Source organism: Triticum dicoccoides, chromosome 7A, assembly GCF_002162155.2.
Source record: "Triticum dicoccoides isolate Atlit2015 ecotype Zavitan chromosome 7A, WEW_v2.0, whole genome shotgun sequence".
NCBI classification, from domain to species: Eukaryota; Viridiplantae; Streptophyta; class Magnoliopsida; order Poales; family Poaceae; genus Triticum; species Triticum dicoccoides.
This window is the reverse complement of record NC_041392.1, coordinates 269,614,950-269,628,192: the sequence shown is the minus strand read 5'-3', so window position 1 is coordinate 269,628,192 and position 13,243 is coordinate 269,614,950. Positions and strand designations below refer to the sequence as shown.

At 45.5% G+C, this 13,243-nt stretch overlaps 1 protein-coding gene across 3 annotated transcripts; it reads right to left on the bottom strand.

Annotated features, from left to right (window-relative positions):
• Nucleotides 1-341: 341 nt before the first annotated feature.
• LOC119330580 (glycerophosphodiester phosphodiesterase GDPD2-like) lies at nucleotides 342-7,152 on the bottom strand. Of its 3 annotated transcripts, none has more exons than XM_037603694.1 (7): nucleotides 6,836-7,152; nucleotides 6,014-6,073; nucleotides 5,820-5,900; nucleotides 5,524-5,724; nucleotides 5,325-5,420; nucleotides 4,043-4,278; nucleotides 342-593 (listed from the first exon to the last, which is right to left on the bottom strand). In XM_037603694.1, the coding sequence occupies exons 1-6, from the start codon at nucleotides 7,118-7,120 to the stop codon at nucleotides 4,078-4,080; spliced, it is 924 nt and encodes a 307-aa protein (XP_037459591.1). In that variant the 5' UTR covers nucleotides 7,121-7,152; the 3' UTR covers nucleotides 342-593; nucleotides 4,043-4,077. The 3 variants fall into 3 exon arrangements, with proteins under 3 accessions (XP_037459591.1, XP_037459589.1, XP_037459590.1); XM_037603692.1 differs by lacking the exon at nucleotides 342-593 and adding an exon at nucleotides 3,550-3,985 and having other exon boundaries at nucleotides 4,082-4,278; nucleotides 6,836-7,146; XM_037603693.1 differs by lacking the exon at nucleotides 342-593 and adding an exon at nucleotides 3,780-3,920.
• Between the last annotated feature and the right edge of the window lie 6,091 nt (nucleotides 7,153-13,243).

Below are 13,243 nucleotides of genomic sequence, written 5' to 3'. Positions count from 1 at the left end.
GTGCAGTCAATTATACAACAGGACAAGCTACCACTTAGCTTGCAGCATCATAAAGTAAGCTAATCTTATGTTATTTGATCTGCTTGTGTGCTTGAAGAGGCAAAGGGTATGTATCCACTTCAGTACCAAACTGGCTAGTGCCTTGCAACCCATCTAGTCTAGCCCAAAACACATACAATGAAAAAATAACTCATTTAGGGCGCAGAGTGAACGAAAATGCTATCCTTGACATGGTTCCACATGCAACCGAATGAACACTAAAATCTGAATTTGTTTAGGGTCAAAAATGGGCTTTTTAGAGCACCAATTTGTTCTTTTTTTTGTCCAGAACACTACGGATGTCATTTCTTCATGAAAATTCATACGTGGGTAGAACAATCGACCCAGGAGCCAAACGTTTGCGTCGACAGTGTGAAATTTTTTACAAGGAAAATAATTAACAAACAATTAAAGGAAAAATAGAGGAGAAGGGAATAAATACTTGCCAAGATACCATGCAGTGTCATGTCAACCTAGAGCTTAGCTAATTAGGATTGAAGTTTGGGAAAGGCAGCCTTTTCCTTCACGCAGGAGGTAAACTCATTCGCCTGTTCCTGCACATAGTTGAAAACATTGGTCAAATGCTTTTAAAGGGGGTGCTTTTTCAGCCTATGCATAAAAAGATACCTTGCAGTTGAGTCAGATTGCTTAAAATTATGCTTAAGATACTGTAGTCTTCTTTGCCTACCTTATCTGAGATGTTTCTATGCAGAACATGCAAACAACAATCTTCTCATGGCCAACTGGAGAATATTGTTCCAAACCATGTCTGTCATATGAATATCTTTGAACATATCACAGAAACAAAGAATTTAACTGTTTTAGGGATGTCACCTGATTTTTCATTTCATAAACAAATAGTAACTGCGCCCCGCCAAAAAAAAACACAAATAGTAACTGCGAATAACAGGAAACTTTACGAACTGAAATTTACATGATGTATGAATATCTTCAAATTCTGTTTGAACATTAAAAAAAGTTTGCAAAAGGGGACAGGGTTGGGCCGAGGTTGACCTGGGCAAGCAACATGTCACCATCAGCCCTTCAGCCGGAGACTAGGCCATATTTGTCTGGAGAACCTATAATTTGACCATCGTTGACAACACATGATTTGTTTTCCATTGATAATATGTTTTCCGTTGATTTGTCGTCGCCGGTATGGCTTCAACAACACATAATCCCATGCCCAGATTTTCAGTTGGCATGTTTTGGATGCCTTAAAGGTTGGACTAGTGAGAACATCTGGATTGAGATCTTGTGCTGTTAATGAATTAGGAGGCGGTCGTTTCATCAAGTCCAATCAAACTTAGTGATATGTGATGTCACTTTTTCCTTGAACAAAAAGCAATCCTTGAGATCCTTGCAGAGAATAAGCAGGCAAGCAAGCTACCCGTCAGCAGTTAGGTAAAGACCAATCATAGGAAGAGCAAGAAACCTTCAGCATTTCTCTGATAACCAAAGCCTTTAAACGTGAAAACTGACAGTGCGATGCAACAGCTCGAAGATTCTACATCACAACTAGCAATGTGAACATTGAAACTGTTAACCGCCCGTTAGCGAAAGTTACGTACCCTCTTTCTTCAAAGCATGATGAATCACATTTGCACCACACCATGAAAAATACCTTTATATACCAAGTTCCTTGAGCAGAACAAAGATCCCAAGAACCAAAAGGTTCAGAAAGAAAGAGTGACAACCGTTTTTACTCTGTTGAGCGTACTACGTTCCCGATACTGTGCGCCATGTCTTTTTTCGCAACACCAGATCTGATCCAGATCAGCCGTCCACAAGGAGTACAATACGAGGAGTATAACAGTACAGTAGCAATGTGAACATGAGAATTGAAGTGAAAGCTAAATAAAGCTATGGACGTGTGCCATTTTTTTCTGTCCAAAAAAGCGTGATGCACCACATTTGCACCACACCTACACAGGTCCCTTTTGAGGTTGCTTTCCTGCAGTGTCAATGCCTTTGGAGTGGGGGTGCATGCCTCTGACTAATCTGTCTGGTGACCTTGTCCACGAAGCAACTCTGACCCAATCTATAATCTATCTACATGGGTCACACGATACCCTAATGGCTGGTACTAGTAAATTATTGATTGAGAGCTGAAAGGAGCCAAGACCGGACCGCATCAAGGATCCAGGCAAGATCGCTACTATGACAAATCAGGGCGATGCCTTTGTCACAAGGGAAGGGAAACCCCTCCTTCCTCCCTCTGTCGCCCGCCAATGGGAGCGCGGTTAGGTCGCCGACATTCGGGTCGCCAAGGGTTTTATATGTAGTATAATCTGGGCAGAGCCAGACTAAGCAAAACAGATTGGGCAGACGGTGATGGGTTGTCCTACCTAGGTCAGCTGTTGTGAGGCTCCTCCTCAAGGAAGAGGAGGGGAAGCCTTGTCTTTCTTTAATGGGTCAGGAGGAGAGGAGAGGAAAAATAAGTGCATCTGCTTTGTGTTTCTGCTGACTAATCATGCACGAATTGGGTCACCTTTCTTTCAGAAAAGGATGTCAAAGTGAGTCACCTGCAGGATGGCATTTTGCCTGTCCAGGTATGTATAGATGGAGAAGGGCCACATGAAAGACGGATTTCTTGAATTGGAAGGGTTGGTGGCGCGTCAGTCATTCGGTTCTGTTCAGATCGGTAAGCAATGCACCATGTGCAAATAATTCTCGTTATTCTGCAGGCAGAAGGAGGACCCATGCATGTCTAGTTGTTACTTAGGGCTTAAGAGAAGAGAGCTATTACGATCCAAAAGGATGCCATGCAACTACTACTAGTCTGAGCAAGCAATGTCCTGCACACGGACATCAGAGCATGTTCAGATAGTTTCTTTCACGTAGGCCAAGTCTCGATCTCAACCCCACCCGTTGTGGAGTTCCTGGATTTATTGGTTGCATATGCAATAATGTGCAGGGATACGAGTAGCGACAGATGTTGCTAGGATGGTGGCTTCAGACTACCTGATGTACCACTTTGTAAGGTCTTTGTGAATAATTAATAAAATGGCTGCATGCATCGCCCAGATGCAGAGGCCGGGGGTAATCCTTATCCTCCTTTTCTAAAAAGAAAAGTAATGTGCGGGGGGCTGTTTACGTCCAGTATCTAATGGGTGTGAATGGCGCCATTGTTGATCTAGTGGAGATCTCCAATGCTGTTGCAGATCTCAGTAAACCAGACCTCGGCCAGAGCACGTTCAGTAACAGCGAACATAGGCAGAAAACATGAGTCCTTCTCACAGCAGCAGCTGGGGTTCCCTGATGGCCTCTACACAAGAAACATGGGTGCCACACCACTCCAGGTTTTTCTTTAATCTAATTTAACTTGCTCTAATTCCGCCCAAAAAAAACTCGCTCTAAAACCCACCCTTTGTCTGAAAAAAAGAACTTGCTATATTCAAACAGATTACGATCCAGTAAGCTTTCAAAACGTTCTGGCCATGGATTGCTGTTCTTATCGTTAACAAAGTTGTTATGCACATAGTTGCAACAGGATTGGTCAATCATACATAATAGTTTGCCGGGTGATTTGACTATCTTTATTGTATAGATCATCTATGTTTTAAACATCTCAAGTAGTGATCTAAACGATCTTATATTTCTTTACAGAGGGAGTACCTTCTAGACTAGTGTTAAATACAACTGTCAGAAATGTCAACAGAGCATGAAATCCTCAGCTTGCTTCAAAACCGGGACAATCTTGGCTACTATCTATCTTTAGTGTGGTTGCTGAATCAGTTCAGGTATAAGCCGGAGCAGGAACCCCAGCTGCTGCTGTGAGAACGACTCATGTTTTCTGCATATGTCAACACTGTTACTGAATGTGCTCTGGCCGAGGTCTGGTTTACTGAAATCTGCAACAGCATTGGATATCTCCTCCACTAGATCAACAATGACACCATTCACACCCATTAGATACTGGATGTAAACAGCCTCCCGCACATTACTGCATATATGCAACCAATAAATCCAGGAAATCTGTAAGATTTCTGAGAACACATACCCGAGAAACATGAACGCAGGATAACAGTGCGCTGCTTACTTGAGCTGCCCATAGGTGAGAATAGCAAGGTTGGATTCTTGTGCTTTTAGGATCGCAGAGGGATTTTTTAGAACTCCTCTGACTTCTGACACAACCCCATGCAAGTCATACTCTTGGCACACTTGGATAGCATTGTCGACTGAGTTCCTTCTCCTATCATCGTGTTTGGCTGTTCCCCCTTCTGTTAAGAACAGTACCTAATGAAAGATAAAAAGTTGAATACGATAGTGCTGAAGTATGTATGTACTTAAATGGACGGCAAAATTTTATTCAAATTAGAAACTACAGACATCAAAATCATGCAATTCCACATCACAGACAAGTTAAAATAGCGAATAAGATACTGGTTTGGACTGAAGTTGTCTTTCTCTTCATACCTATTATCATCAGTCCGGTCACTGAATTGTATATACATTAAACACAATAAGCTATGCATTATAACATTTTTAAATACTTTTCTTATTGCAGGAATATGATATTACATGCTGATTTAAGAGTACGCTTTTTTTCGAAAAGGAGGATGACCCCTGGCCTCTGCATCTAGGAGATGCATGCAGCCATTTTATTAATTATTCACAAAGACCTTACAAAGTAGTACATCAGGTAGTCTGAAGTCACCATCTTAGCAACATCTGTCGCTACTCCTATCCACTTGATGAAGGGGTGTCGATAGTCCGAGCCTAATACCAAACAGACATCACACAAATGCCTAACATCTAAAGCCGGAGGCCCCAACCAAGCCACATACTGGGTTTGGGGCGCAAACGGGTCCGACGCACTCTCATAGGTCGTCGCCGCCGTCTTCCACTGATCCATCTTCAGAGCAGGAACTGACGCATCAACCTTGGCAGGCCTGCTGTCAACGCCCCCACGGTGCCAGACAACGCCTCCTCCCTGCGCGCGTCCCTTCTGTGAAGTACGCTTATGCCTTCACGAACTTCTCAGTTGCATTTTTTTCTCTTTATGCAAGTAAATGAGAAATCTTGAAGGCATTCCTACTTGCTGTAACTAGGGAGCACAAAACATCCTCGATACTCGTATGCAAGTGAACCACGCGCTACTACCACACTGTTCCCCATTGCAATGCGGTAAGTGATACAAGTAATCGGTGAAATACTATTAGCTAGCTAGAGTGTTTACTGTTTAGAAACATTCTTTTTTTCTAAAAAGGGGCAAATGTGAGGAAACTTTTCAAAAAATAATTAGACATAGAATGAATACAGAATTTTCAAGGCATGCTTACAGGGTATACACTTTGGAGTTCACGTGTTATCCGTGCGGCATCAGGTTGGAATGTTGAGAAAAAGAGTGGTCTGTTGCCAGCATACTGAAAAACAACCTACCAGACCATTTAACAATGTTATGGTCGTCGCCTCACAGTGACCAAATGATTGTATGGGAATTAACCGATACCATATTAAATGAACAAGAGCAATCCATACTTGCAGTACAGCTTGAAGAGCACGGTTAAGGTTGACGCCCGGATAGATAATGTTGTCATCAAACTTTAGTTCGATGTTAAATCCCAGATGGGGACTGACATGTTCGAAGACTTCCTGCAATGTGCAGAGATAATCATCTTCTTCGGTGCTCCAAGCAAGGACTCTGCCATCTTCCATCCGTCTAAGTAGGGGCTTGGAGACCTGAACAGAAATTATGAAGTGAATATAATGGCGTTTTAAGCACATGCTAATGAACCCTTCACAGCAAAATCTAACAGATAGAAGGGACGAAGTACCTTGTGCGGCTCTTTTTGTACCCCATATGAAAGGAATTCGTCCAGAAGAAGATCGGTCACGCGCCTTTCATACAAAACCTCCTGCACACCTTGCCATAATAGAAGATTAACTCGAGAGTTTTTCTTGCAATGGATGAATAGTTTAGTGCATACGCAAAAGATGACAAGTATAAGAATGGATGAAAAGAACATACAGTTTTTTGGGTGAGGATAAAATCATCGTGGAAGATAACTGGGCAGCCATCTTTTGTAACCTGCAAGCCAAAATGGTAGGATCATAACTTCAGGAGATCTGTGTGGGTACTGTGGTCATCTTAAAAGGAAGGGATAATGGATGAAGTCAGGGAGTTGCAGAATGCTCCAAGAGAACCGCCAGTTTTCATCAACCTAGCTTACATGTATTCTCCCTATGGTTGCCATTGCCGATTCCGCTGATGCTTTGGTCTGCGAATGACTCCTTGTAGTGGATTAATGACAACAGATGACACCAAGTACAACTGCAACTCAGGATCCAGGAGCTTGCCATGCAACACTTGAGCACTAGAGAACATCAACCCCAATCACCCTCACAACGTGGCTGCTGTACCTAGTCTGGTCATTTGCATCTAAGCAGTAGCTTCTTGTTTCATGTGATTAGCTTGCAGGCTACAATATAACAGCATTGCATATTACATCGGAACACAGATGGATCAATGTCACTCCACGCGTGTGCTGCTAGTGCTTGGTTACTTCAGAGAGAGAAACTAGCATGCGTATGGCGTCATGTCCATACGATTACCACATCCAAGTTCCACAAAAAGGATTTGTCCTCGAGGATCCCAAAAAATTAGTTGTACGGTTGTACCAACTAGAGCAGAGCACACATTGCTCAATCAACCACACCGGGAATCAGTTTCGCTCCTGAAGCTGCGGCGCCGATTCCAAATCCAAGCTTAAACAAGCTAGCAGCGTATCAATTGCGAAGTAATGATGGGAAATGGAAGCGGAGGCTAGCTACATGTGTATTGTGTGTATACCTGGACGTCGAACTCGACGAAGGCGACGGCGGCGTGCTCGGCGGCGCGGCCGAATGAGAGCAGCGTGTTCTCCCGCTCCCTCGCCGCCCCGACGCGCGCCCCGGGCGGCGCCCCCACCGCGTTCATCCCCATCCCGCGGTGACCCCCCACCACCATCCCCCGCTCCGCCAGCAGCGCGAACGGCAGCTCCCGGGGCCTCCCTCCGGCCGTCACCGGGGGCGTGGGCGCGCACGCCGCGATCGGACACCGCACCGCCGCGCGCGGGGTCGTCGCCGGGAGCGCCATTTGGACGCTGGGAGCCCCTCTTTTTTTTCTCTTTCTCCTCTGTTCTTTCGCCTCTGCTTTGCCACTTGCAGGTTGATTGGTGCAGGGAGAATTTGAATATTTTTAGACACGCAACCGCCGCAGACGGACGGCACGGAGGAGCAACGGCGCCACGCCGCGGGATGATCCCTCTGTGATGCGGGTATTATTCGGTGGATTTGGATATTCTGGGCATATTCCGTGAGGCGTCAGGGCATCTCCAACTAATCAAACCTTCGTGTCCGGATAGCGGAAGCCATCCAACACACGTCTATATCGGTTCGGGATACGGTCCGGACGAGATTTTTTCTGCAAACCGGAGACAAATATGGGATGCTTTGCGGGAGTCCGGACCGATCCCACGCCCGCTTCTGACCGTCTTGGCCCACCATAACCCCTTCCCCCTCGCCCACGTGCGTTCCTGCCCGACGCCAGCTACCCGCATTCATGGCGTTATAGAGCGTGCCGCTCAACATTGAAGACGGCTCAGGGCGGACGCGACCTCACTGCTTCTGCCACTGAAGCGGCGTGTCGGCCGAGGGTGCCACCAGCGAAGCGTCTCTGGTGTCTGCGTCTGTTCAGTGCTGGAGACGTGTGACTAGACGGGAGGGGATGGATATCTACCACGCCCGTTCAATGTCGTTGTCCTTCCGTATGCCGCTATTAAGCAGGCTCGTCGGCCGAGAAACCCACTCTGGCGCCGCGGATTGACGCACCCGGACGCCTCGCCGCACTGGAACCTACTATTTAAAGGCGGCCACACCCGACCAAATTCCACACCACAACACAAGCCCCTCCTCATCCTCATCTCTTGCACTGCATCCAGCATGACTGTAGGCAGCGAAGCTCTGTGGGAGAGTCTTTCCACATAGATGAAGCATGCCGTGGCCGCCCTTACCACCGCCTGGCAGAGCCGCCGTGCCAAGCAGATCGAGGCCGGCTTGCTGGCCAGCTCGCCCGAGGTCTCCGACGACGAGGACGACACCACGATGGAGACGGGCTCCGACGACACCGCCCCAGCTCCCGCGCCTCCTGTGCACGTCGGCTTTACCGTGGAGCAGATGCAGCCGCGCAAGCGCACTATAATTCCACCATGGCGGAGGTGCAGCCTGCGCCTGAAGGAAATATGCCCTAGAGGCAATAATAAAGTTATTATTTATTTCCTTATATCATGATAAATGTTTATTATTTATGCTAGAATTGTATTAACCGGAAACATAATACATGTGTGAATACATAGACAAACAAAGTGTCACTAGTATGCCTCTACTTGACTAGCTCGTTAATCAAAGATGGTTATGTTTCCTAACCATGAACAATGAGTTGTTATTTGATTAACGGGATCACATCATTAAGTGAATGATCTGATTGACATGACCCATTCCATCAGCTTAGCACCTGATCGTTTAGTATGTTGCTATTGCTTTCTTCATGACTTATACATGTTCCTATGACTATGAGATTATGCAACTCCCGTTTGCCGGAGGAACACTTTGTGTGCTACCAAACGTCACAACGTAACTGGGTGATTATAAAGGAGCTCTACAGGTGTCTCCAAAGGTACATGTTGGGTTGGCGTATTTCGAGATTAGGATTTGTCACTCCGATTGTCGGAGAGGTATCTCTGGGCCCTCTCGGTAATGCACATCACTTAAGCCTTGCAAGCATTACAACTAATGAGTTAGTTGCGGGATGATGTATTACAGAACGAGTAAAGAGACTTGCCGGTAACGAGATTGAACTAGGTATTGGAATACCGACGATCGAATCTCGGGCAAGTAACATACCGATGACAAAGGGAACAACGTATGTTGTTATGCGGTCTGACCGATAAAGATCTTCGTAGAATATGTAGGAGCCAATATGGGCATCCAGGTCCCGCTATTGGTTATTGACCGGAGACATGTCTCGGTCATGTCTACATTGTTCTCGAACCCGTAGGGTCCGCACGCTTAAGGTTACGATGACAGTTTTATTATGAGTTTATGCATTTTGATGTACCGAAGTTTGTTCGGAGTCCCGGATGTGATCACGGACATGACGAGGAGTCTCAAAATGGTCGAGACATAAAGATTGATATATTGGAAGCCTATGTTTGGATATCAGAAGTGTTCCGGGTGAAATCGGGATTTTACCAGAGTACCGGGAGGTTACTGGAACCCCCCGGGAGCTATATGGGCCATAGTGGGCCTTAGTGGAAAAGAGAAGGGGCTGCCCAAAGTGGGCCGCGCGCCCCTCCCCTCCCTTGGTCCGAATAGGACAAGGAGAGAGGGCCGGCCACCCTCTCTCTTTTCCCCCCTCCGCGAATCCTATTCCAACTAGGATTGGGGGGGGGGGAATCCTACTCCCAGAGGGAGTAGGACTCCTCCTGGCGCACCTCTCCTAGGCCGGCCGCACCCCCCCCCCCTTGATCCTTTATATACCGAGGCAGGGGAACCCCAGAGAGACAAGTTGATCCACGTGATCTTATTCTTAGCCGTGTGCGGCGCCCCCAGCCACCATAGTCCTCGATAATATTGTAGCGGTGCTTAGGCGAAGCCCTGCGACAGTAGTTCATCAAGATCGTCACCACGCTGTCGTGCTGACGGAACTCTTCCCCGACACTTTGCTGGATCGGAGTCCGGGGATCGTCGTCGAGCTGAACGTGTGCTAAAACTCGGAGGTGCCGTAGTTTCGGTGCTTGATCGGTCGGGCCGTGAAGACGTACGACTACATCAACCAAACGCTTCCGTTGTCGATCTACAAGGGTACGTAGATCACACTCTCCCCTCGTTGCTATGCATCACCATGATCTTGCGTGTGCGTAGGAAAATTTTGAAATTACTACGTTCCCCATCAGTGGCATCCGAGTCTAGGTTTTATATGTTGATGTTATATGCACGAGTAGAACACAAGTGAGTTGTGGGAGATATAAGTCATACTGCTTACCAGCATGTCATACTTTGGTTCGGCGGTATTGTTGGACGAAGCGGCCCGGACCGACATTACGCGTACGCTTACGCGAGACCGGTTCTCCCGACGTGCTTTGCACATAGGTGGCTTACGGGTGACAGTTTCTCCAACTTCAGTTGAATCGAGTGTGGCTACGCCCGGTCCTTGCGAAGGTTAAAACAGCACCAACTTGACAAACTATCGTTGTGGTTTTGATGCGTAGGTAAAATTAGTTCTTGCTTAAGCCCGTAGCAGCCACGTAAAACTTGCGACAACAAAGTAGAGGACGTCTAACTTGTTTTTGCAGGGCATGTTGTGATGTGATATGGTCAAGACATGATGCTGATTTTTATTGTATGAGATGATCATGTTTTGTAACCGAGTTATCGGCAACTGGCAGGAGCCATATGGTTGTCGCTTTATTGTATGCAATGCAATCGCGATGTAATGCTTTACTTTATCACTAAGCGGTAGCGATAGTCGTGGAAGCACAAGCTTGGCGAGACGACAACGATGCTACGATGGAGATCAAGGTGTCACGCCGGTGACGATGGTGATCACGACGGTGCTTCGGAGATGGAGATCACAAGCACAAGATGATGATGGCCATATCATATCACTTATATTGATTGCATGTGATGTTTATCTTTTATGCATCTTATCTTGCTTTGATTGACGGTAGCATTATAAGATGATCTCTCACTAATTATCAAGAAGTGTTCTCCCTGAGTATGCACCGTTGCGAAAGTTCTTCGTGCTGAGACACCACGTGATGATCGGGTGTGATAGGCTCTACGTTCAAATACAACGGGTGCAAAACAGTTGCACACGCGGAATACTCAGGTTAAACTTGACGAGCCAAGCATATACAGATATGGCCTCGGAACACGGAGACCGAAAGGTCGAGCGTGAATCATATAGTAGATATGATCAACATAGTAATGTTCACCAATGAAACTACTCCATCTCACGTGATGATCGGACATGGTTTAGTTGATTTGGATCACGTAATCACTTAGAGGATTAGAGGGATGTCTCTCTAAGTGGGAGTTCTTTAAGTAAATTAACTGAACTTAAATTTATCATGAAACTTAGTACCTGATAAGTATCTTGCTTGTTTATGCTTGTTTGTAGATAGATGGCTCGTGCTGTTGTTCCGTTGAATTTTAATGCGTTCCTTGAGAAAGCAAAGTTGAAAGATGATGGTAGCAATTACACGGACTGGGTCCATAACTTGAGGATTATCCTCATTGCTGCACAGAAGAATTACGTCCTGGAAGCACCGCTGGGTGCCAGGCCTGCTGCTGGAGCAACGCCGGATGTTATGAATGTCTGGCAGAGCAAAGCTGATGACTACTCAATAGTTCAGTGTGCCATGCTTTACGGCTTAGAATCGGGACTTCAACGACGTTTTGAATGTCATGGAGCATATGAGATGTTTCAGGAGTTGAAGTTAATATTTCAAGCAAATGCCCGGATTGAGAGATATGAAGTCTCCAATAAGTTCTATAGCTGCAAGATGGAGGAGAACAGTTCTGTCAGTGAGCATATACTCAAAATGTCTGGGTATAATAATCACTTGATTCAATTGGGAGTTAATCTTCCAGATGATTGCGTCATTGACAGAATTCTCCAATCACCGCCACCAAGCTACAAGAGCTTCATGATGAACTATAATATGCAAGGGATGAATAAGACTATTCCCGAGCTCTTCGCAATGCTGAAAGCTGCGGAGGTAGAAATCAAGAAGGAGCATCAAGTGTTGATGGTCAGCAAGACCACTAGTTTCAAGAAAAAGGGCAAAGGGAAGAAGAACTTCAAAAAAGAACGGCAAGCAAGTTGCTACTCAAGAGAAGAAACCCAAACCTGGATCTAAGCCTGAAACTGAGTGCTTCTACTGCAAGCAGACTGGTCACTGGAAGCGGAACTGCCCCAAGTATTTGGCGGATAAGAAGGATGGCAAGGTGAACAAAGGTATATGTGATATACATGTTATTTATGTGTACCTTACTAATGCTCGCAGTAGCACCTGGGTATTTGATACTGGTTCTGTTGCTAATATTTGCAACTCGAAACAGGGACTACGGATTAAGCGAAGATTGGCTAAGGACGAGGTGACGATGCGCGTGGGAAACGGTTCCAAAGTCGATGTGATCGCAGTCAGCACGCTACCTCTACATCTACCTTCAGGATTAATATTAGACCTAAATAATTGTTATTTGGTGCCAGCGTTAAGCATGAACATTATATCTGGATCTTGTTTGATGCGAGACGGTTATTCATTTAAATCTAAGAATAATGGTTGTTCTATTTATATGAGTAATATCTTTTATGGTCATGCACCCTTAAAGAGTGGTCTATTTTTATTAAATCTCGATAGTAGTGACACACATATTCATAGTGTTGAAGCCAAAAGATGCAGAGTTGATAATGATAGTGTAACTTATTTGTGGCACTGCCGTTTAGGTCATATCGGTGTAAAGCGCATGAAGAAACTCCATACTAATGGACTTTTGGAACCACTTGATTATGAATCACTTGGTACTTGCGAACAATGCCTCATGGGCAAGATGACTAAAGCACCGTTCTCCGGTACTATGGAGAGAGCAACAGATTTGTTGGAAATCATACATACAGATGTATGTGGCCCGATGAATATTGAGGCTCGTGGCGGATATCGTTATTTTCTCACCTTCACAGATGACTTAAACAGATATGGGTATATCTACTTAATGAAACATAAGTCTGAAACGTTTGAAAAGTTCAAAGAATTTCATAGTGAAGTTGAAAATCATCGTAACAAGAAAATGAAATTTCTACGATCTGATCATGGAGGAGAATATTTGAGTTACGAGTTTGGTGTACATTTGAAACAATGCGGAATAGTTTCGCAACTCACGCCACCCGGAACACCACAGCGCAATGGTGTGTCCGAACGTCGTAATCGTACTTTACTAGATATGGTGCGATCTATGATGTCTCTTACTGATTTACCGCTATCGTTTTGGGGATACGCTCTAGAGACGGCCGCATTCACGTTAAATAGGGCACCATCAAAATCCGTTGAGACGACGCCTTATGAACTGTGGTTTGGTAAGAAACCAAAGTTGTCGTTTCTTAAAGTTTGGGGCTACGATGCTTATGTGAAAAAGCTTCAACCTGATAATCTCGAAC